Raw genomic sequence first — 25517 nt, forward strand, 5'->3', positions numbered from 1 at the left:
ACATTAACATTTCCTGCGTTAAACCACGCTCTCATCATCTCTTCACTTTTTGTCTCTCTGCAAATTAAACTCCACCTCTAGGGTTTAAGGTTTAAGCCTCGCACACATTTCCACTCTCAGTATTTCACCTAAACCTTACTCGCGATGTCACTCTATGGCATCCTCCTACGCTCTCTCCGCCGTTCCTCCGCCGCTGTCAGAACTCAACTTACACCGTCCGTTCATCCTCACCCAACACCACAACTACCACCTCCTCAAAACCCTAACTTCCTTCTCCCTCAGCGATCATACGCATTTTCTTCAGCCGAAGAAGCCGCCGCCGAACGCCGCCGTCGCAAGCGCCGCCTCCGTATTGAACCACCAATCAACGCCCTCCGTCGTGATCCACTCCCGAGGGGACCGCCTTCACCTGACGACCCTCGTTCCCGCCTTCCCGATACCACGTCGGCACTGACCGGCCACCGGCTTAACCTTCACAATCGCGTTCAGTCTCTCATCCGCGCCGGGGATTTGGAATCCGCAGCTGCCGTTGCTCGTCACGCCGTTTTCTCAAACACACGGCCGACTGTATTCACGTGTAATGCTATCATCGGTGCTATGTATCGCGCCGGCCGATACAGTGATGCTAAGGCTTTGTTTCAGTACTTTTTCAATCAGTATAGTATTATTCCTAACGTTGTTTCATACAATCATCTCATTGTGTCACATTGTGAAGCTGGTGAAGTTGATGAAGGCTTAAAAGTATACAGTCATATTCTTGAAAATGCACCTTTTAGTCCATCTGCTGTGACATATCGCCATCTTACTAAAGGATTAATTGATTCGGACCGTATAGCAGAAGCTGTAGATTTGCTTAGGGAAATGCTTAATAAAGGACACGGTGCGGATTCTCTAGTTTATAACAATTTGATATTAGGGTTCCTGAATTTGGATAATTTAGAGAAAGCGAATGAGCTGTTTGACGAGTTGAAAGAGAGGTGTACTGTTTATGATGGGGTGGTGAATGCTACTTTTATGGACTGGTTTTTCAAGCAGGGGAAGGTAAAAGAGGCGATGGAATCGTATCGATCCCTTCTTGATAAAAAGTATAGGATGGTTCCTGCGACTTGTAATGTGCTGTTGGAGGTGTTGTTGAGGCATGGGAGGGAAACGGAGGCGTGGGTGTTGTTTGATGCCATGTTAGATGATCACACACCACCAACGTTCCAGGCTGTGAATTCAGACACTTTTAATTTAATGGTGAATGAATGTTTTAGGTTAGGGAAGGTTTCAGAGGCCTTGGACACCTTCAAGAAGGTGGGGAAGGGCCTCAAGACCAGACCTTTTGCAATGGACGTTGCGGGTTACAATAATATGATATCGAGACTTTGTGAGCTAGAAATGATGGAGGAAGCAGAAAAATATTATATGGAGTTGTGTAACAAGTCATTGAGCCCAGATGTCACAACTTATAGGACAATGATTGAGGCATATGTGAAGATGGAGAATGTTGAAGGCACGTTGGAGAAATACACGAAGATGGTGGAGGCAGGGCTGAGAGTCATTCCAATCTATGCTGACAAATGGTTTAATTTCTTGATTGAGAAAGGCAAGGTCGCGGAGTGCGTGCCTATTCTGACCAAGATGGGTGAGAGAGAACCAAAACCTGATGTCACAACTTATGATATTGTGATTAGGGCACTATGTGGAGAAGGCAATTATGATGCGAGTTCCAATTTAGTAATTCAGATGATAAACTATGGCGTTGGTCTCACCAGTGCCCTCAGGGAGTTCCTGTTAGAAGCTTTTGGTAACCAAGGTCGTCGTGAGGAGATTGAAAGAGTTTTTGCTACAAAGCCGACTTACTTCCCATCTTCTAGACCATCAGGGCCACCTCGAGGGCACGTTCCATGGCTTTCACAAATACCTAGACAATCAGCAGGAACTTCTCAGGTTCCAGGTACTCTATTCCCACCTTTCTGCACATTTCCATATTCCCTAACTTTGTCTTCTTCTTTTTCTGTAATTGCTGATTTTACATAATTCTTTACTATATTTTTTTAAGTTTGTCCAACTTTTGGCAAAAAAGAACCTCTTCTGCCAAGCAGGAACATAGAGAACAATTTAATCCACATCATTGTACAGCACTAGGGTCATTATCTATACCCAAAAGCTGCTGCGCTGATCATTCGCTACTTGTCAATTCTTTTATGTCTTTATGCAGCCCAGCAGACGTCACCACCTTCTTTTTTCGAGGGACAAGGATCATCACAAGTGCAAAGTCATCTTTCAGCTCGTAACTCATTGTGGCAGCAAAATTCATCTCCCTCTTTCATGGGAGGACAAGGATCACCACAAATGCAAAGTGCAGCATATGCTCCTAGCTCCATGTCGCAGCAGTCTTCATCACCTTCTTTCATGGGAGGACAAGGATCACCACAAATGCAAAGTGCAGCATATTCTCCTAGCTCCATATCGCAACAATCTTCATCACCTTCTTTCATGGGAGGACAAGGATCCTCACAAATGCAAGGCCAGCAGTCAGTGCCTAATCCTAGCTGGCAACAAGCTTCACCACCTTCTTTCATGGGAGGACAAGGATCATCACAAATGCAAGGCCAGCAGTCAGTGCCTAATCCAAGGTGGCAACAAACGGCACCACCCTCTTTTGTTGCTGGACAAGGATCACATCAAATGCAAGGTCAGCCTTCACCTTTTGCACAAAATCCGCATCAGGCATCATCACCTTCTTTTACTCAACAAGGAGCTTCACCACCATCTTTCATGAATGGACAAAGATCACAGCAGATGCAAGGTCAACAAGGAGCTTCACCACCGTCCTTCATGGATGGGCAAAGATCACAGCAGATGCAAGGTCAGCCATCAGCTTTTGCAAGAAACGTGCAGCAGTCCTCACCGCCTTCTTTTGTGCCACAACAAGGAGCTCCACCACACTCTTTCATGGCTGGACAAGGATCACTGCAAAGGCAAGGTCATCCACCACCTTCATTCATGTCACAACAAGGAGCTTCTCACATGCAAGGTCAGCCATCAGGTTTCACACATGTTCCACAATGGTCATCTCCATCCACTTATATGGCAGGACAAGGAGGAAACCATCAAATGCAAGGTCAGCCATCAGGTTTCACACAGACTCCACAAAAGGCATCACCTTATTCTATGGACATACAAAGAGAGTCTGCTCATACTCCACTAAATGAAATCTCACATGCTTCCCAATCATTTAGAGGTGCCCTCGAAATGCAAGGTCCAGCATCAGCCTTTACACAAGTACCTAGGCAAAATATAAGTCCTCAAGTAACAAAAGAGGCATCATCCCAAGGGGACAACGTCGAGCAATACCCCCAAGTGGTAGGCCAAGGGAGAATGTGATTTGTGAAGCATAGTTTCTCTGGCGGGCCTGCTTTTGTTACAGTTATCTGATTAGTACTGCAGGAATAGGAAACATCCTCTTGATGTCACATGCTGTCATAGTTGATGTGGCTACGATCATGGGTTAATATGCATCAATAGAAATCATTGGCAAATTTTGTAGAGAAATTGATGGGTTTAGGGTGATTTGAGTTGCTCATAAGTGAATTACCTGTCCTTGGTGAAATGAATTAAATTGTAATATTGCTGAGAAAATATTCCTATTTATTCTACATCTTGTATTCTGAAATTTTCCCCTTTCATATTAATAAAATTCGCCTCATCAAAAACAATATCTCAGTTGTGATTTTTTTTTAAAATTTTGATGATGTCTGTCAAATAATGTACCTAAAATAGTCTAAACCACGAAACACTTACTCATTCACATGTCTGTAATAGAGCAAAAGAACCAAGCGGCATATATTATCATTAGGGGTTGTAGATAAGCTGCTACTTGGCAATGTAAAATGTAAATCATCTGTCCCTTTCTTGTTGATGTTCAGCAATGACCGCAGATTACTGCTTGGGGACTTAGAGTTGCAGCCTTTGGGGTCTCACTCCTCAGGACATCAGCCGCTGCACCACATTCTTGGTTGGTAAGTAAACACAACCTTCATTATGATTATAAGTTTTATAATCTGGCAGACTGGTAGAAGTCAGCCCCAACACTTTGTCTCTACGCCAAGTGAGAAGCTTTCTTTTTGAGCAACCATTACGATCATCATCCATTATCTTGTGCTTATTATGTGTTTTCCATATCTCACTTCAAAAATTATGTGTTTTCCATATCTCAGTATCATTGACTGTCGATAATTCATTTTCGATTTGTTTCTGAAATTTAAGTAATTTAGAGTTTGACTTGTCAGTAAAACAGAAGACACTGAGCTGCTTGCTTGTGTAGATAGTTTTTTTTTTTAATATATAATTTTGGTCAGCTCTTTTTTTAATTCTTTCAGAAAGTTTTAACTTCTTGTGAAAGATGTTTCATTCGACTCCGTAACTTTAAGAAAAATCAATAGTATCAAGATGCAAAAACCTTCCTATATGTTAATGTTTGTTCTCATATTAAGTCTTGATTATCCAGTGAAATGATATGTAGCTTTATGTGACACTAGAACCTGCAAAGAATAGAAGCTTCTATTGTGGACGTTTTCCTTGAAGAAGAATAGAAGCGGTATAAAAGATCTTCAGTAGATTGCTTGTCAGCTACACAATAAGCAAAAATCATTAGTGTCTACAGTGATGTGTGTACTTATGTTGAAGTTGTTGGACTAAATGGTACAATAATTAGTTCCCAGAAAAGATGAATGTGTACCTATGCTTTCCATTACAGTTAATTTGTTGAAAAAAACCTCAAATGCTTTAAGCTGCCTAAATGATCTATATTTGCTTTTGCTCTCTGGTTCCCTCGTGTTTCCGATTTGCTACTTAAAGCTGCTGGGACCCCATTTATCAGAGTAGGTGTCGTTGGATCTGGTACAGCTAGCATATTTGATGAAGCTGTTCAGTCTTCAAAGCAGTCGAAGGGTAGTGACTCAACTTCTCACTTTTTCTTTTGACTTTTACAAAAACAGCATACGCCACAAACATGTGCATCGGGGCTGACACTTGTATTTGTTATTCATTTAGATCCCTTGTATTTGCAGAAAGTGTCGAAGTGAAATATGACTGATATTCTGTTTTTCGTCACTGACTGAAAACTTCTTTTGATTTCATTACCAGCAGCTGGTAAGGTTTTAGCTGCAGAACATCCAAAGAATGGGAATGACAAGTGCACTGTTCTCTGTCCTGCTTCAGCAAAAGCGGGCACTGACATTGGTGTGCACGATATTGCTCCTCCTCTATATGTTTCTGTCGCTCCTCATTCTCCCATTCATCCAATTTTTACAGAAATCTCTTTTTCCAAGTATTCACATTCTGATTTCTTTCCAAGTATTCACTAGTTTCTATAGAGGTGTCTTTTTCTATTTTCAACCATTATCTGATAAAGAAAAAGAGAAAGAATAACGACAAAAATCATGGCTTCCGTTCCTATTTGCAAGCCGTAATTAGTACACAGATCCAGATTCATCTGATATCTGCAAGACTGCAACTGTCTCACCTTGATATTTCGTGTTTAGCATAGAATTTTTCCTCAGCATATGTGAAGTAGTCTTGAACTGACATGCGGCTTCTTTATTTCCAGAGGAAGGACTTTTTGAGCGGGGATTTGAGGTTATTCGGTTGAAACACATCCACACTGGTACAATATTTCTTTATTGCATCATTGGTGAAAGAAATTCATTTTTACTCACACGAGACTAGTGTGCTTGCAAATTTGGTTATTTAGTAGATTGAGCCGACTGCTATTACAACCGTGCATGGGAGCTGCTACCACCAACATCCTGTACAGCATTCTGGCGGAAGTCGACCTTATACTTTTAGCTCTTCCTGACATGTCCAATACTCTCAGAATTATGTAACAGTGTTCTTGTGAAAGTCAGCCTTATCCTTTAAGCTCTTCCTAACATGTACAACTAATACTTACCAGTAGTATGTAGACGAATGTGTTTGTCAATGTAGACGACGCTTCATTTTTGGGTGGTTGTCTATCAAAGCACTTGCTGGTATAGCAGTTCACTAATTACACTTCAATTTTATCTTAAGGTCGTATGTTTTTTCTTTAAAAAAGCTCCTTCTTTTATGGAATGTGGGATAGAAATGTAGGAGGAGAACTGTTGTGCCCAAATGGGAGCATAATTATGACTTAGTTAATTCCTTCAATACGGCATTGTTTCCTCTAAGATAATTACATTAGAAAGCTTTGGCGTGGGGTTACATGGGAAAAAAATATTAACGACGAATGATATCTGGTACCAACTTTTACTGCGAAAAAAGCTACAAAACCATCTTGAATATCGTTATAATTCCCCCTACTACAAAAATAGTGGCAAATTTCACCGTCTGCATATTTCCCCTCAATTTTAAGAACCTAAATCCTCTCCAAGAAATTCTGTATCATGTTACTACAAGCGTCAAATAACTCATAATGCAGACTTGAACTGGTGTGCAAAAGATCTAACATCAAAATCAATCACAAGAAAGGGTGAAAAAAGATACCCTTATCTCCCAAAATTTCTCTTCAAAATTCCAACACGCTAGAACTGAGGTTCAGTAAAGGTTCTAGAGCACTTGGTTCAAACTTTCTAGCAAAGAGGTAACAGATATGTGACTTCTCTGAGTTGTATGAACATGCTGTTCCATTGTTCCTTATCGACTGTAAGAAACCTTCAGTAATATTAACCGCGCCGAATGTTGCAGGGTGAGGACCCCCTACGGACCAGTCAACATACGTCACTGTCCGGTTGGCATTTAAAGGTCCATAGAACAATCGAATAAAAGTAGGAATATAGTGCTCATCGGGGTAGCAAGCAGGTGTGCAAAGTCTTCTGAACATATCGTAGTATTTGGTATCTGAAACTACCCTAACGGCTAAAGTTCGGTTCATCTCAAACCATTGAGACCCTTTTCGCCAATCAGAAAGTTTGATATCAGGTTTCATGCGGCGGTTATAGCGGCCCCGCCCATAGCGAGAAGGATCATCATATGATTCAACAAAACTATGAATGGATCCAATAAGATACTTGTAGACAGTTGGGAAATTGTAAACTGGAATACAGCTCTCAGAAAGGAGCACAAACCGCTCATTTGAGAAGTCGAGCAGGGCATTGGCCAAAAGCCGCCTTTCAGCATCAACCAGTGTTACTGATCCCCATTCAACATGCTGAAAAATATAAAGAAAAATAGTTGTATTAGCTAGATAATTATGAGTTATACTTGTTATATTTGCACATCACACAAACACAGGATTTCAAAACACTTAGTTCATTTAGAGAACAATTCCAATGTCCATCAACTTTGAATCTACATCCTGCAGGATTTCTCACTCCAGCTAAAACCATTTAGTAGATTGACAGGTTGAAGAAGCAAGAAAGAAAGATCCACGTCTCTTCCTATCTGCACCAATATCATACACCTAGCCCAATCTAATAAGTACACCAAATAACTCGGTATTCTCTTAGGGGGTTCCAGTAACATAACTCAAATGCATTCAACTTGTAAGCTCAACCGATAGGACTGTTGGTAATATCATAAATGGATTAAACTCAAAGTTATGGCAGTCGCATAAACTCATCTACCTTCTTCTCTTCTTCTTCCTCTAAACTGATTAGCTCATCCAGAAGATTTTTTTTTTCTTTTTCTTTTTCAATTGTACTATTTTGCACTTGATGTGCACTGCACATGGATAAGTAATTTAACCAACAAACTGGAAACTTCAATTAATCAGAATCTATATAAATTAGATATTAGCTAGAATAAGTTACTTGAAGGCGTTAATAGTGCTCTGATCGATCTGGATCCGAATTAGTTTTCTATTGGTGTTGCTTCAAATTTCCACACTAGCTGACTCTAACAGAAGTCCATGTAAGCCCAAGGATTTAAGTGAAAGGAATAAGGCTAGAGTTAGTGTTAATCGGCAACTAATGGAGGTTCACCTTTTAGCTCCTCACTTGAATTATGTACCAGACTGCAACCTTCATGTTCCAAAATAAACTCACATCTCCTTCTTATCAGATCTGAAGGAAATAGAGGCGCAGCCAGGATTCGGTTTATGAGGCTGAAGCTGGTTTTATACATACTTCTTTTTACATGCATCTACAGAATGCAGTCAAATATATGAAATGTGTTTTACTTGTATCAGATATGTATACACAAATATGCGCGTGTGAGTGTGTATTTTCTGGTAGATGGTGGTGCTGCATTAGTTAGAGATTTTAGATATCACCACAGGGATCAACAGAGAAAATATAAACACACAGGAGTAGTAGAATTATTTTGGGGATATAGGCCCAGAAATTTTAGAAGAAAAAAAAAGACTCTTCCGAGCCCATATCGGCTATAGCTTTAGGTTGAATCTCAACGGATCCTAGCAACAAGACTCTGACACTTACAATACCCCATAATGTAGGAGCCCCACGCCCATAACTTTTCTACTTATAATTGTTCCCCCCCCCCCCCCCCCCCCCCACACACACACACACACACACACACACACAAAACCAAATCCCCCATTAGTTTCCTGATTACTAACATAACTTTTTTTCTTATTTTGGATAAGAAGCATAGCTTATCTGCTGCATCACTGTTTTACTCTCAAAAATGGAAATTCAAGCAATGAGGCATCCCTCTGACTCACATCACACGCTGCTCAATCATTCCCCGAACTACCTCTAAGGCTAGAAAAACATGTTTTCAGATAAATCAAATCTACGGGTAGACTGACTAGACATTCTCCGTTATATCTTAATGAATGAAAAGGCTCTATGAGAATTGGTTATGTCTTTGCTTTTTCCAACTATCACCATTGTAAATTCAATAGCCTGAAGATTATGCAATGAATCAGCAATCAACTCATATAATTTCTATCTCGTGTCATTTTGGAGAAAACTAAATCACACTTCACACAGCTCAATAGTTCAAACAGTAGTAGTTTATACAAAATCTTAGCCAACTTTGGTAGTAGACAGCACCCATCAGTAAATGTTTTAAAGCATCTTCTCAGTAATTTATCTCAGAAGAGTAATATGAAGATGTTTCATCATATTTTTCTTTTATGTATATTGTCACAAAACCAAACTACTTCCTCAAACTTCTGACAGACAACTGAAAAATTCAACATTTGCGTCAAAGGAACTACTACACTCTTGCTTAAAGCATCAACTTAAACTGCTCATTAAAGAGTTCAGCAACCTTATAAATCGTCGATGGACAATGATATGTCCTTTTTTACTTCCCACCTAATATGAACTTCACTATTAAAGAACATAAGTGTCCTTTCAAAATGAAAAGAGCTAGCATGCATCTTTTGTGTGAAATAAGAGTCGTCTCTCCACTATAATGCATTCACACATTCCATGTGAAAACAGAACCAAACTAACACATTCTTCTATGAATAAAAAAAATAACATATGCACAAAAGAAAGCATTTCCTAGACTAGCACACAATAAGCATGAAAACAACATCAACCAGACAATCTTCAAATTCATGTCAGCAAAGAATCATATATACCTGACTTGGGATTTGCCGCTTGTAGAAAACTGAGGTATTTGAAATACTCAGCACATATCCTGGTAAAGCATGCACATATATAGAGTACTTATTCACATCCTGTCCTTCAAAGAACCTTTCCCACAACGGTATTAACGGTAATTGCCCTCTAGTCAAGAACATAAAAGCTACTTTAGGCACTCTCTTAAATGGAAACTCCTCTTTATAAGGCTCTAATGAAGCCCTCCAAAACAGTTCATCATCAGACATTCCATGAATCAAAATCTTTGGCCTAACAAAACTTTCCATACTTAAACAATCCTCCTTCTCACAAACACTACACTTTCCATTATTGTTATTATTATTAGCTCTGCTCACTGTATCAGCCAATGCATTATTTGCAATAATTTGTTCAGCTTGAAAAGTAAAGTACCTATCAATATGTGAACTTGAGGTCAATCCAATAACTACTCCAACTACAAATACAATCAAAGTTGTTAGTACCTTTAAAAGACTAACTGTTGAATCTCTTGTTACTGAAACCGGCAACCTACTCTCCAGGTCATTCTTTTCCCCTTTATTCCTCATCTTCACCTTTCCTTCCTCCAAAAAAAAATCTAACTTTTTGACTCTCAAGATTCTAGAATCATCTACAGATTCAACCTTTTACAAGCAAGATTCGAAACCCAGTTCCCAGAATTGTGAATTCAGCTTTTGAATTTGAAATTGAAGAAAACCCCAGATGAAATTTTGCTACTGTATTACAAGAAAAGGAAGCAAAACAAGAAATCTTGATGCTTTTGGATTGTGATCTATAAATCAAGAAAATGGGAAAAAGTGAAACAGGCTAATTTAGGAAAGCAGAGTTAAAAATTGGAAAGCGGAATCGACAGAAATAGAAAAAATGGAATGATCGAAGGGAAGGGGCAAAGGCGGCAAAAAAAGATGAAGAATTCGACACAGTGATTTGACGATGACGATATATATAATGAGAGAAGATTAATGGAGTGTTTTAATTGCCACTGAGTTTAATGCTGTTTTTCACTTCGAATATTGCGCCTCTCCAATTTTGGTCGTTTCTCTCATGGTAATTGGTAATGGCTTTGACAACTTTGTTCTTTTGTCCGCCATTTGTCCCAAACTGAACAAGGAATTTTGGACAGGAGGATCAAATTATTTAATTCGGATAATTACTCTTTTCATCCCTCAATTATTGATAAATCAACTATTATCAGTAGTTATATTTAGATATTTTGATAAATATATTTTCCTCAAAATATGGAGTTATTAGTACAAGGCTAATAAAATGCATGAGCAATTAAATGATTTAACAGTTACTAATTACCAAATTATAAAAAATCATAAGCAGATGGACCAAAAGTACATATATATTTTACCAATATGCCTAATCAGATATCACAACGATCAAAATTTACAAATATTTCAGGGACTAAAAGCGAATTTTTTAATTATTGTTTATGTCTGAACAATAATTATATCTTAAATGTCTATTTTAATGTTATATGAAAAGTAATATAAAATTATCTATGAATGTGGTGGATAGTTGGAATCCCTCTCGACTTATTTCTCTAGTTCAAGCGTCGGGATTGCAAAGCTTTTCTGATATGGACGGGAGCATTTTACCTTCCTAATGGACCTATTCAATACGAATTTAGATAATAATACCAGCGTATTTCAAATGCCAAATATCCCAATAACTATTTATAAAAATTCCTCTTCAACAAAAGAATTTCATAGTGGAAAAAATAAAAAAGGTGAAATAAGTTTCTTAAAACTTTTTTAAAAACCAACTAAACAGAATTTTATGTCTTAAATAACAAAAACTTTCCAACAATAAACGAATTCCACTTGCAAGATTATTTCTGGCTGGAAAGTTGTGGAAATGCAGAGAGGTTGCAAAATGAGGGAGGGGAGTGGTAATAATTTAATTGAAGAATAATTAATGTAATCTGTTCCTAATTAATTAGATAGTGCTTTACCACTACTGGAGCATACTCATTGCAAGTCCACCTGTCCTTCTTTGATATCATCTCCAGCTGCTATGAGTTGTGTGTATTTATTTGTAAAAAAAAGGAGGCTGTTTAATAAAGTAACCAAAATTTTGGATTGATATACTCTAACTCTTAACAAATTAGGATAATTAATAGATAATCTTCATTAGTTCCCTAGTAACTGTGTAATCATATGAATCCTTTTGCAAAGGATGGAGTTCTATACTAATAAGGAGATTGAGTACAAAGTTATGAGGCCTATACTGGTGAGGTATGCGGCCCCCTTGTCCCTTTCCTTTCTCCATTCCGCCTGAATAACATGGCCTGAAACGAAGTAAACTCCACAACCTAGGAGGGGTTTATAGGAAGCCGGACCCATATCTGGTAAAAGTGGTGGCCTGGTGGGTGACTGCTACATATATTATGTATATAGGTATCGCGAGATTTGTTGCTAAAATATCGGTATTAAACCATAATTTTTTTCGTATCGGGGGAGTGGGTTGGCGAACTACTACGATCTATAGATTTTCCATCTATATCCAATCCCAACGAGAATAGGAGTTCAACATAAAAATTGCTATTAGTACTATATAATTGAGCTCTAGTCAACTCTATTTTTATCGACAATTTAATGAGATTACTTACTTCATCCATCCGTTCACTTTTACTTGTTCACTATTTTAAAAATATATTTTCACATTTATTTGTCCACTTTCGCATATCAAGAGAAAAATAATTTATTTTTTTTGTTTTGCGCTTAGCATTAATTACTTATTCCAAATTATTTTCCAAATCTATTAAGGCTATACATCAATTAATATGAGTATCATGATAAATTATATATTTTATTTATTATTTTTTAAGGAACATGCAAAGTTAATAATGGACAAGTAAAAGTGAACGGAAGGAGTATTTTTCAAATGTAATAAATGAGAGGCCGAACTTTTTACCTAACTTTTTATAACTTAATAAATGTGTGCAGTTAATAATTGGGAATTCCGATGAACCAATTTACACGAGTCATTTAAAAAAAGTTTAGAAAGACAGAGCTGGAATAAACAGTGATTTGGTTTTATTTCAAAATCCATTTTTTCTTGGTTATATCTAAATGAAGACGTGGTTTAAAAATTATGGATCAAAACACAAAGTATCAAATCTCTGATCCGAACGCCATATGTTAATCCTTTAAGAAACCTTAATCTTAGAGATAATATCGTAAGTTGAACAAACTTCTAAGTACTCTACTTCTTCTATTTTATAATATAACACCATTATTATTTGAGAAGTTAACAATTTTTTTCGATAAACTATTTAAAATACTTGTTAAATAAGCCACTTGACGGTAAGGAGAGGACCACCAGCTAGCGGATCGGAAAGATTTATATGGAATGTCCTACTCTGTCCCAAGAAAAAAAATAGACAAGCAGATGCCTTTGCAAGACGCTCAAGATCTATTTCTGCTTGGCTTGGTTGGAATGCTTGCCTTGGGGCAGAAAGGCCGGGCTTTGAAAATAATTACTCTACCCTAGGTCTGTTCATTTGGATCGGATATCCGAAATTCGAACCGATCCGTTCAATTTCGGATTTCGAATTTTGGATTGGATCGAATTTCAGATTGTGTTTATTAAAATTTCGGATTTCGGATCGGATTCGGATTGGTATAATTTTAATACGATCCGATCCGAAATTATTAAGGCATGTATAAATTCTAAACTTTAATTCGGATAATTAGTACTTCCTTTACATTTTTCTCCAAGTTATTACCTTTACAATTGATGGACTTAGCTCAATTGGCACCATAGTACTCTCATAATTGTATAAACATGAATTTTTCTTACTGTACTGCCTCTTTTACAAAGAAAATATACATATGAGTTTGTAACTTTGAGACATAATAATCCAATCCGAAATCCGAAGATACGATCCGAAATGCGCTAAATTCGATCCATGCACAACCCTACTAGTCTACCCTACGCGAAGCACACACCTCAATCACCCTGCATGTGTGAATTGAACGAATTTAAAAGTACAACCAACTTAAGCTGGGTTTTTACTTATTTTTTAGTGTTCGGCCATTACTAACAAAGTCTAAAGGTCATATTAAAGAAAGTCCTGTATGGATTGAAGATGTTGTTCTCCGAACCTTGTTTGTTATTGAGCTGTGGTTTATAATACATCTCATGCAAGTTTTATATGTGTATATGTTATTTTTAAATTAAGAAATTAATGTCCGAACCTCAAATTAGGAAGTTTCACTACTAGTAAAAAATTATTGAAGTCACACTCTTCTTAAGTTCAACAAAATATAAGCCTGCTCTAACTGCAAGCTTCTGAACACTTGCGGGATTACTTAGCACTTTGCAAATAATTTGATTTAAAAAAGGCATAAATTAAAATATAAATATATATCACTTAATTATAGATAAAAGATAAGATAACGTTTATATAGTAAACAAATGTCTTTGTAAATTTGGTGCAATCACTGAGTATAAATAAATACGTGAACAATCCCAGTTTGATAGCATTTATTTAATAATGACAAAGCTTCTGATACGTTTCTCGAGGTTATTAATTTGTTTCAGTTTATATATATATATATATATATATATATATTAGATGAGCTACTTTCCTTTTTGGTCTGTTACAAAATAAATGACACATTTCTAAATTTAGAAATAATTCAACTTTAAATTTTTTATTTTACCCATTTTACCATTAATGAGAAACTTTTATAACCATACAAATATTATGGCCCCACAAAACTTTTACCCCTTAAGCTTTTAAGATTATAAATTTCAAAAGTCTTTTTTTTTCATAAATTATGTGTTAAGTCAAACTAATTTATCTAAATTGAAAACGGATGAAGTACACATATATATTTATATATTATTAGTTAGAAGCAGCACTTTGAGAGTACGAACACTGTATTAGTGTGAGTACGAACACTGCATTAGTAATAGTACCAAAAGTAACATAAAGTGTCAATAAATTTGTGCTGAATAAAGGCTGTAAATATGGGCCTATTTCATTAGCTTTTTGTTTTTTCCCCTCTTTAGACTTATTTTGTTGGGTATTTAACACGTGTATGTGTTGCTTTTCCGTAAAGCCACATGATATTCACTGTTCTTAGCAGACAAATTCTCATTTCACTCTATGCAATTTCTCTCTTCTGGTGAGTTTTTTTTTTTTTTGTTAGGATTTGAAATTCGGATAGTGCGGAATTTAGCTAAATAATATTATAATGATAATAACAAAGATAATAGAAGTTGATAATAACGATAATTAAAGTAGATAAAGAAGACACAAATTTAACGTGGTTCGGTCAAAGTGACCTACGTTCACAAGCGGAGAGGAGCAATTTTACTATACCAATAAGAGTACAAAAGAGAGTACAAAATTAAAGTAAATACTTTAATTAATTCCAAATACCCTAAGAGAATAACCTCACAAGATCACTCCAAAGAAAGGGTTCACACAAGTGCTTCCCAATACTTAACTCATATACAAAACACTCTTAATAAAGGAGGAGATGAAGAAATAAGAAATGAAGACTCAAGTCTTATTGGTATATCTAAAATGAACTAATTGCCTTCCCTTTTATAGGCAAAAAAATTTTGGCCTCTTAGGTGTAAAAGAAGAGATACAACTTGTACAAATGATGTCCACCATACAATGCAATATTTTTGGGTCCCAAAGAATATTGCCAACAAAGTCTACACTTTGCAAAGATGCTTATGTGAGATGGACTCCATTAGCCAAAATATTGGCCATATTACAAATCTCCACCTTGGCCTAATTTTGACTGATATAATAAATTTGCTCCACCCTCTCCGCAAAAGCCCCAATGGGCATATGTCAAAATTTAATGCCATCAAAATCAGACAAGTTGTCTGATACCGAAACTGTAGTAGGGCCTATAACAATGGATCCCAATAAAGTATACAACGAACCAGATCTGTGTGCTTTCATAATCACAAGAGCATCATGAGAAACTTTGAGAACTCCACCTTCACCTGTGTACTTGCACCCAAGAGATTCTAGAGTACCCAAAGAGACGAGATTTTTCTTTAAGTCAGGAACATGTCTAATATCGGTGAGAATTCTCACCACATCATCGTGCATTTTGATCTGAATTGTACCTTTGCCAATAACGTTACAAGTAACATTGTTACCCAGTTGGACAACTCCACCTGGAACTGAATCATATGTAGAAAATAAGTCCCTGCTAGGACACATATGATACGAACAACCGGAATCTAAAATCCACTCATTTTCTGATCTGAAACTAGTTTCAGTTGCTAAAAATATAGTTCCCTCAATCTCATTAGTTGCTACACTAGTTTCGGTGGTGTAAGTATTTTTGTGCTCATTTTTTCTTTCTTTATGCTTTTCTTTATTTTTCAGTTTATAACATTCAGAGATTATGTAACCTTTTTTTATGACAATAATGACACTCTAAATTATTGTATCTGGATATAGAGTCGGATTTGCCCCTAACAAACAAGCTAACTTCCGCTTGAGTTCCACTAGCTTCCCCAGTAATATCACTATCTATCTGTTCTTTTGATTTTAAGATAGATTTAATATCCTTATAAGAGATATTATCCTTTGCATAAAGCATGGTATCTCTTATATGCTTAAAAGATAGGGGTAGAGAACAAAGTAGTAACACGACTTGATCCTCATCTTTAATTTCAGCATCTATATTACTCAAATCCATAAGAATGGAATCAAAGGTGTCAAGATGAGAGAGAATAGGGGTACCTTCACCCATACGAATTGTTAAAGTCTATTTTTCACCGTCCTCTTCATATATAAGGTTTTCAATTTTTCCACATGCCTTTGGCTGTGGTTTCTACAGAAACTTCACGTAAAACCTCATTTGAGAGATTTAAAATGATACCTGCTTTTGCCCTTTTGTCTATTACAGCAAACTACTCGTCCGTCATTTTATCCGGCATCTTCTCCTTTTCTTGCAGTGCCAAATCTAAGCCATCCTGAATTAGGATAGCTTCCATCTTTAATTTTCACATTTCGAAGTTTGCACTTTGGTCAAATTTCTCAACATAAGACTTTATTAGAGTCATTTTGGCTATTTAAACTAACCCGGTTAGATCTGGCTCTGATACCAATTTGTTAGGATCGGGAACTCAGGTAATGCGAAATTTAGCCAAACAATATTATAATGACAATAACAAAGACAATAAAAGTTGATAATAACGGCAATTAAAGTAGATAAAGAAGACACAAATTTAACGTGGTTTGGTCAAAGTGACCTACGTCCACAAGCGGAGATGAGCAATTTTACTATACCAATACGAGTACAAAAAAGAGTATAAAATTAGAATAAATACTCTAATTAATCCCAAATACCCTAAGAGAATAACCTCACAAGATCACTCCAAAGAAAGAGTTCACACAAGTGCTTCCCAACACTTAACTCTCATACAAAACACTTTTAATAAAGGAGGAAAGGAAGAAACAAGAAATGAATACTCAAGTCTTGTTGGTGTGTCTAAAATGAACTAATTGCCTTCCCTAATAATTGTCTTAGTTCATTTTAGACACACCAACAAGATTTGAGCCTTCATTTCTTATTTCTTCCTTTCCTCCTTTATTAAGAGTGTTTTGTATGAGAGTTAAGTGTTGGAAAACACTTGTGTGAACCCTTTCTTTGGAGTGATCTTGTGAGGTTATTCTCTTAGGGTATTTGAGATTAGATGTAAAAGAAGAGATATTGCAAGAGTCTTATGTTGAGATATTATCTAAAAAGAATATTGCATTGTGTGGTGGACATCATTTGCACAATTTGTATTCTATAAGTTTTCTTTCTTGATGATTAAAATTTATTTGTAGTGACAACTATCTCGGTAGTATTCGTTTTCTCTTCTTTAGGTGGAACTGTGTTAGTTTTCCTGCACGTTCTTTTGGGTAAGTTCCCAATCAAATAACATGTATGGTACAAATTGTGGATATAAGTCGAGAACGAGAGAGTCCCCAGAAAAAAACATTTGATTTCAAAATCTTCTTTTACAGGATGAAGAGGGAATTACGTATATATTCATAATATATATTTAACTTTATATAATTATAATTTAACTGCATCTCTAACAGATATTGACACTTTGCAAGACAAATACATTAGAGGAGCTATGTATGGCGATGCCATTCCATATTATGCCGACAAGGTTAAGCTCTTCCATATATATCTAATATCCACTTCATTAGTTAAAGTTTCATCAACTCTATAAGGACCATCAATATAAAAATTTTATTGGGTGCTTGATAAAAAAATTATAATACAAAGTATCGACTCAAATGATGAGACCGACACACCATTGCCACCACCGACCAAGTTGAATATCACTGCTTTTGACCACATTGCTCATATGACTCTGCATCCAACTACAGAAATTGGTAATTCACTTGTGCTAAATATTAGCATGATGAAACACATATGCTTCTATAAAATAAATAAATACACCTCATTATATTTTATTATTTTGAAATACTAATTCCTTTTAACTAGCAGATATACTAGGAGTCATTTGTAGGGAAACGTGTCAGGCTAATAGAAGAGAAAAAAATATTTAAAAGAGAAAAGCAATAAATTGCACAAGACAAGACAAGAGAAGATTTACGTGGTTCGACAATTTTTTCCTACTCCACAGCCACACAAAGAATAGTTCTTTATTAATTGAAGAGAGAAAGAAAAACTTGAGGGATGATATGCAAATGAAAATGCATACTCCTTTTATATGCATTTGAATGCCATGCCGATGTAAGCGCTTACATCATAAGAATGTCGATGTAAGCGCATACATCATAAGTATGCCGATGTAAGCGCATACATCATAAGAATGCCGACGTAAGCGCTTACATCATAAGTTCATCTCTTTTTTATTTTTCTTTCTTTTGTTTTATCTATTTTTCTTACTTTCACATACAACAAGTTTGCTACTATCAATCTCACCCATAAACAGCCTTTTGTAAGTGGATTCGACACGTTATCTCTTAACTTTATGTAGTCAATTGTGATAACACCACTAGAGATTAGTTGTCTAACGGTATTGTGTCTCCGTCGTATATGACGAGATTTTCCATTATACATAATGCTCCCTGCCTTGCCTATTGCCGCTTGACTATCACAATGTATACAAATAGGTGCCAAAGGTTTGGGCCAAAATGGAATATCTTCCAAGAAATTTCGGAGCCATTCAGCTTTTTCACCGGCCTTATCTAAAGCTATGAATTCAGATTCCATTGTAGAACGGGCGATGCATGTTTGTTTAAATGATTTCCAAGACACTGCTCCGCCCCCAATTGTGAAAACATATCCACTCGTGGATTTAACTTCAGATGATCCAGTGATCCAATTTGCATCACTATATCCCTCGATCACGGAGGGATATTTGTTATAATGCAAAGCGTAATTTTGGGTATGTTTGAGATACCCCAAAACTCGTTTCATTGCCATCCAATGTATGTGATTGGGATTACTTGTAAACCGACTCAGTTTACTAATAACACATGCTATATCTGGTCGCGTACAATTCATGATATACATCAAACTTCCCAATACTCTTGCATAATCCAGTTGTGAGTCACTTTCACCTTCATTCTTTTGAAGTGCATAACTCACGTCAATTGGAGTCTTGGCAATTTTGAAATCCAAATACTTGAACTTGTCAAGTACCTTTTCAATGTAGTGAGACTGTGATAATGCTAGACCTTGTGGAGTCTTGTGAATTCTGATTCCTAACATCTCATCAGCAACTCCTAAGTCTTTCATATCGAATTTGCTAGCCAACATCCGCTTAGTAGCATTTATATCTGCCATGTTTTTGCTCATTATCAACATGTCATCAACATATAAACAAACAATGACTTCATGACCTGGAGTATTTTTAATGTAAACACATTTGTCGCACTCGTTAATTTTAAACCCACTTGCTAATATTGTTTGATCAAATTTGGTATGCCATTGTTTGGGTGCTTGTTTAAGTCCATAAAGCGACTTAATAAGTTTGCATACTTTCTTTTCTTTATCAGGAACTACAAAACCCTGAGGTTGTTCCATGTAAATCTCTTCCTTTAATTCTCCATTTAAGAAAGCTGTTTTAACATCCATTTGATGGATTTAAAGACCATACACGGCCGCTAGTGCCACTAACACCCTAATAGATGTTATCCTCGTTACTGGCGAGTAAGTGTCAAAGTAATCAAGGCCTTCCTTTTGTCTATATTCTTTGACAACAAGTCTTGCCTTATATTTGTCAATAGTACCATCAGCTTTCACTTTCCGTTTAAAGATCCATTTCAAACCTAAAGGCTTATTTTCCGGAGGAAGATCTACCAATTCCCATGTATGGTTATCCAAAATTGATTGAATCTCACTATTGACTGCCTCTTTCCAAAACGCTGAATCAGAAGATGACATAGCTGCTTTAAAAGTTTGAGGCTCATTTTCAAGCAAGAATGTCACAAAATCTGGTCCAAAGGAAGTAGATGTTCTTTGACGTTTGCTACGCCTTGGATCTTCTATACTTGGAGTATTTTCCTTTGGTTCTTCCCAAGGTCGTTTAGGTCTTTCACTTAACGACTCACATTCAGTTTTATACGGATAGATGCTTTCAAAGAATTCAGCATTATCTGGTTCCATTACCGTATTAATGTGAATTTCGGGATAATCGGATTTATGAACCAAAAAACCGACATGCTTTACTGTTTGTAGCATATCCAATGAAAACGCAATCAATATTTTTTGGTCCAATTTTAACCCTTTTAGATAAAGGAACTTGTACCTTTGCTAGACATCCCCACACTTTGAAATATTTCAAGTTGGGTTTTCTTCCTTTCCATTTTTCATATGGAATAGATTGCATTTTGCTGTGGGGTACTCTGTTGAGTATTCGGTTAGCTGTAAGGATAGCTTCACCCCACAAACTCTGGGGTAATCCGGAACTTATTAATAAAGAATTCATCATTTCCTTTAATGTATGATTTTTCCTTTCCGCAATTCTATTGGATTGAGGTGTGTAAGGTGCAGTAGTTTAATGGACAATTCCATATTCCGAACATATTTATGCAAATAGAGATTCATATTCTCCACCCCTATTACTTCTAACCATTTTGATCTTTTTATTCAATTGTTCTCCACTTCATTCTTGTATTGCTTAAATACTTCAATTGCTTCATCCTTACTATTAAGCAAATAAACATAACAATATCGAGTGCAATCGTCAATAAAAGTAATAAAATACTTTTTCCCACCTCGTGATGGTGTCGATTTCATATCACAAATGTCAGTATGAATTAAGTCTAAAGGATTTGAATTCCTTTTAATAGACTTATACGGATGTTTTATAAACTTAGACTCAATACATATTTGATATTTTGATTTATTACACTCGAATTTAGGCAATACTTCTAAATTAATTAACTTTCGCAAGGTTTTGTAATTGACATGTCCTAAACGAATATGCCATAAATTATTTGACTCCAATAAATAAGAAGAAGCTGAAATTTTATTCATACTGTCAACAACCATTACATTTAGTTTGAAGAGGCCCTCTGTGAGGTAGCCCTTTCCAACATACATTTCATTCTTGCTTACAACAACTTTATTAGAAATAAATACACATTTGAATCCATTCTTAACAAGCAAAGAAGTAGAAACTAAATTCTTCCTAATAGTAGGAACATGAAGAATGTTGTTGAGGGTTAACACCTTGCCGGAAGTCATCTTCAGGAATATCTTCCCATAACCTTCAATCTTGGCCGTTGCAGTATTTCCCATGGAAAGCTCTTCTTCGAGACCAGCAGTAGAGTAAGTCGCAAATGCTTCCTTGACAGCACAAACATGTCGAGTGGCTCCAGAGTCAATCCACTACTCTTTCGGATTTTCAACTAGGTTGCATTCCGAAAGTATTGCACATAGATCATCAATGTCATCATTCTTCTCTACTATGTTGGCATGTCCCTTCTTCTTATACTTTTTCGGTAGACGACAATCAGGGGCTTTATGACCGATTTTTCCACAATTGTAGCAGTTGCCCTTAAATTTCTTTTTGTTCTGCTCCTTAGTCTGTCCAGAAGACCTCTTTCTCTTCTTACTTTTTGGAGTAGTCTCCTCAACGATATTAGCTCCCATGATCGTTGAATTTCCACGAGACTTCTTCTCGGCTGTTTTGTTGTCTTCCTCAATCTTGAGACGAATCATAAGATCTTCCAACTTTATTTCTTTGCGTTTGTGCTTAAGATAGTTCTTGAAATCTCTCCACGAAGGAGGCAATTTTTCAATCATTGCAGCCACTTGAAATGCTTCATTTACGACCATACCTTCAGCAATAAAGTCATGAAAAATAAGTTGAAGCTCCTGAACTTGGGTTCCAACAGTTTTGCTGTCTATCATTTTATAGTCTAGAAACTTTGGCAACCACGAACTTCTTCAAGCATGCATTTTCAGTCTTGTACTTCTTCTCAAGTGCGTCCCATAATTCTTTCGAAGTATTCATCGCACTGTACACATTGTACAAGTCATCCTCTAAAGCGCTTAAGATATAGCCTTTGCAAAGAAAATCTGCCTGCTTCCACGCCTCAACAATCATGGATTTTTCGTTGTCCGGCATGTCCGCAGCAGGCACTGGAGGTTCTTCACTAGTGAATTTCTGCATACCAAGTGTGGTAAGTCAGAAGAACACCCTTTGCTGCCATCCTTTAAAGTTGGCTCCGGAAAATTTCCTCGGTTTTTCTGCCGGTGGAACAACAGTCCGGCTTGACGAGGCTATCGTCGTTGCCACAACAGTCGCAGAAGAATTTTCGTTATCAATTACCATTTCTCACTGTAAACAACAGAAGAATTTAATTAATGGCAAAACCAGAACAAATACAAATACTGTTATTAACAAAAAAAATAGTATGTATAATAAATAAAACCGAAATTTTTTATATATTGTTTCACAGAAAATGATGAAGTTTTTATGTTCTTCAAATCGTTTTATGAATTTCAATACTGTGATGAAGTTTTTTATATCTTCAAATCAGAATAGTAAAATTCAGAAGGAGTAGAAAACCACACAGGTTTTAATCTCCACAAACAAAATACAGAATATAATAAAATAATTTCCTTACTTTTGTTAAAAATATGTATTGCTGTAATAAACAATTAAACTTTCTGAAATATATAAACAAAACAGAAAGTTAGTAATACTTGTTTAACAAAATAAATTCTGGAAAAACAGTATAGGAATAAATCGAGCCCATTGAATACACAGTGTGTCCTTAAGGAAATTATTCCCCTCAAGTACCCGAGGTGCTGGAATATATCCTCCCAGGATAGAACGATTTAACTCACCGGAGTGTTGGTACCAAAAACGCCGGTGAACAGTGAGCCACTCGAAGGCTGTAAAACACACTGAAATTTTTGTGCAGAAGAAGAAGAAGAAGATCAGAATAGCCGGAGCCGAGCGAGCGACGACGATGACGGCGCGAGGCTTGCCTTCTTCTTAACTTTTTAAGAGCTAGAAGAAGAGCAATTATATATATACCCATTAAAAGCCTTTTCTTCCTCCAATATGGGACAATGTCGCTTTGCCAAGGAGGGAAACTCAAATATTTCATTTTTCCTCCATTTCTTATTCACCCACTTTAAGCTACACAAACTTAAAATACCAACAACTTTCACATACAACAACAGGTTTGCTACTATCATCATTGTCCGTTGTGGCCATTCAAAATACTCAGGTCGAGTCCCAAAAGGTGTCGGGAGATTACCATCACGGACAATCAGTCAGTACAATATTTTTACATTATATATACCCCAACTTTACTTTTCTAAGATATACATATATCCTTATAATAGATATTCAATAATTTAGTATTATATTTTCTAAACTGTCTGGAAAAAGCAGTTCCCGCTCACTATAGGGGAGGGCTTTGCAGATGTTAAAGGAAATGAACTTCAGGAGAAAATCGAAAAAAATGAAGGATATACTGTAACACTTGGAAAAAGTATGGGAAAATCTCTTTATCAGGGTATATCAGTGTTCTCAAACTATTCCTCATACATTTTTTTTAACGTACAACCTTACACAAACATTGTGGCATATGCAGGTTTATCACTTCAGACTAGGTTCAACTAAACAATACAGATATATTATTCTTATCCACGGGCGTTGGAGTTGATCAATTGGTATACGATTTTTAGTATTACTCTCTAACTTTAATTTGCATTTATACAACATATTAAATACTCTATTTGTTCTGCTGATAGGGAAAAAAAAAAAAACAAAGACATGCTTTCAAGTTATGCATCAAGAAGCGTCTCAAAGTCATCCACCTCTCTCATAGTGATTCCCGTTCAGCCACAAGTTATCCCTATTGCAGAAATTCTAGCACAAACTGCTATAAGTTTGGTATTATATCTAGGCGTATGCAAGTTTTTAGTAATAAAACACGATAATTAACATTTACTTTTTTCCCCTAACAAATTGGAATTTTCCACATTGAGCCAGAACTATCAATATATATAAGAGGATATGTAGAAGTTTTATGTGCTTGAATATTCAGTTTGCAAACAGAAATTGTGAACAAAGGAAAGAAGGGCATTTGATTGCACAAACTGTAAATGTGGGACAACATAGTTCCTCGATATTATGTTTTTGCCGTGCTTAATAGTTTTCTTTTAGTAAAATATATCATATATGTAAAAAATTTAATTTCGCTTTGATTGTAGGTGCACCTACCAAATTGATCTTACTGATGATAGTGGCTCGACAACTGCAGTAATTTATGGTGATCTAGCTGAAAAGATACTGTCCATGACATCAGAGGACATATTTGACACAATCTGTGTCAAGGTACATAGACCAATTATTTATTTGTATCGTTGTATTTTACATATATTCTGAAGCTATGTGAGCTACGAGTGAATCAATTTTAGCATGCAACATATCATCTTTATAAACTTTCATATCATCTTCATTTTACTGAGTACTTTAGCTCTAAGAATTGCTTCCAGAAATAACTCTTTTCCATTAAACATGTCCAAGACATATTTTCTCACAAAATCTTTCGAATTCAATTGGAAAATCATCTTGGAAAGATTCTAACAGCATACATGCAACTACATCGAAAAGGAATACATTTTAGCGAGAGGAACAAAATAGAAAGCCAAGCCCTCTAAGTTCGACTGAGGTAGAAATAAAAACAATAATTGTGATATCTGAATATTCCAATGCAGGGATGAAGCTAGAACCATCCAAACAATAAAAAAGATGTAAAATGTATGTTTTCTTAAGTATCTATAGTTGAGATTTGGCTTGTTCGCCTGACTTCTGAATTGATATGATTGAAATATAATATAGCTTAGATTTGCTTATTTCATCACAATTCTTATTATATTTATGTTGTCCACCTGCATGAAGTAGTTACCTTATTTTGGGATTTTAGATTACTGTAAAAGAAAACTTTTTTGAGTTCTCTGATGAATGGTACAGTCTCACTAGGCAGTGGAGATTGATCATGAAGAACTATGGAGGATGATATGGTGGTTATCCAAGTTTTTTGCTGTCTCAGTGTTTCATATTTACATATTTACCGGTAAAGCAATGAGCCAGTTTCTGTTAAATTACTTGAAACAACTTTTGCTTTAACCGCATGAGATTAATTGATATTAGTAAATACTTACATCTATTTAGTTTTGACGTTTCATTTACTATGGTTGCTGAGAATTATAAAACATTATTTCAAAGGCCTATCTGTAGTGTCATTATGATTGATGAGATGGTGTCCTTTTGAAAAGTTGATTTTTCCTTTTTTCCTTTGCTGGATGTGAATTCCAATATTAATTTGCATAAGTAAGACGACAACTAAACTAAGAGCACTCATTTTTTGTTAGTACAGAACCCATATTCTACACTTCATATTCGGGAATTTGGTAAAAGAACGGCTGAAACAGGTTTCTAAGGTCACATTGGTTGTTCCATTATCGGTTTTAAAAGAAA

At 36.1% G+C, this 25517-nt stretch overlaps 2 protein-coding genes and 1 long non-coding RNA gene across 3 annotated transcripts; 2 read left to right on the forward strand and 1 right to left on the reverse strand.

Moving 5' to 3' along the window:
- The first annotated feature begins 24 nt into the window (after nucleotides 1-24).
- On the forward strand, nucleotides 25-3704 carry LOC104096769 (pentatricopeptide repeat-containing protein At1g10270). The gene is made up of 2 exons (XM_009603188.4): nucleotides 25-1939; nucleotides 2204-3704. Exons 1-2 carry the CDS (start codon nucleotides 145-147, stop codon nucleotides 3370-3372), a joined length of 2964 nt encoding a protein of 987 aa, XP_009601483.1. The 5' UTR covers nucleotides 25-144; the 3' UTR covers nucleotides 3373-3704.
- Nucleotides 3705-4016: 312 nt separating this feature from the next.
- On the forward strand, nucleotides 4017-5988 carry LOC138894454 (uncharacterized). Its single transcript, XR_011409097.1, has 2 exons — nucleotides 4017-5229; nucleotides 5597-5988. It is a non-coding gene; the product is annotated as an uncharacterized lncRNA (long non-coding RNA).
- Nucleotides 5989-6243: 255 nt separating this feature from the next.
- LOC104096770 (glycosyltransferase BC10) lies at nucleotides 6244-10674 on the reverse strand. Its single transcript, XM_009603189.4, has 2 exons — nucleotides 9521-10674; nucleotides 6244-7174 (listed from the first exon to the last, which is right to left on the reverse strand). The coding sequence occupies exons 1-2, from the start codon at nucleotides 10085-10087 to the stop codon at nucleotides 6533-6535; spliced, it is 1209 nt and encodes a 402-aa protein (XP_009601484.1). The 5' UTR covers nucleotides 10088-10674; the 3' UTR covers nucleotides 6244-6532.
- Nucleotides 10675-25517: the final 14843 nt, after the last annotated feature.

This window comes from Nicotiana tomentosiformis, chromosome 1 (genome assembly GCF_000390325.3).
Source record: "Nicotiana tomentosiformis chromosome 1, ASM39032v3, whole genome shotgun sequence".
In the NCBI taxonomy this organism is placed as follows: domain Eukaryota; kingdom Viridiplantae; phylum Streptophyta; class Magnoliopsida; order Solanales; family Solanaceae; genus Nicotiana; species Nicotiana tomentosiformis.

Coding starts and splice junctions, on each gene's coding strand:
- LOC104096770 (XM_009603189.4), bottom strand. CDS start 10,087: ATGAGGAATAAAGGGGAAAAGAATGACCTGGAGAGTAGGTTGCCGGTT. Junction 7,175..9,520: donor AGCGGCAAATCCCAAGTCAG/GTATATATGATT, acceptor TATATTTTTCAG/CATGTTGAATGGGGATCAGT.
- LOC104096769 (XM_009603188.4), top strand. CDS start 145: ATGTCACTCTATGGCATCCTCCTACGCTCTCTCCGCCGTTCCTCCGCC. Junction 1,940..2,203: donor AGGAACTTCTCAGGTTCCAG/GTACTCTATTCC, acceptor GTCTTTATGCAG/CCCAGCAGACGTCACCACCT.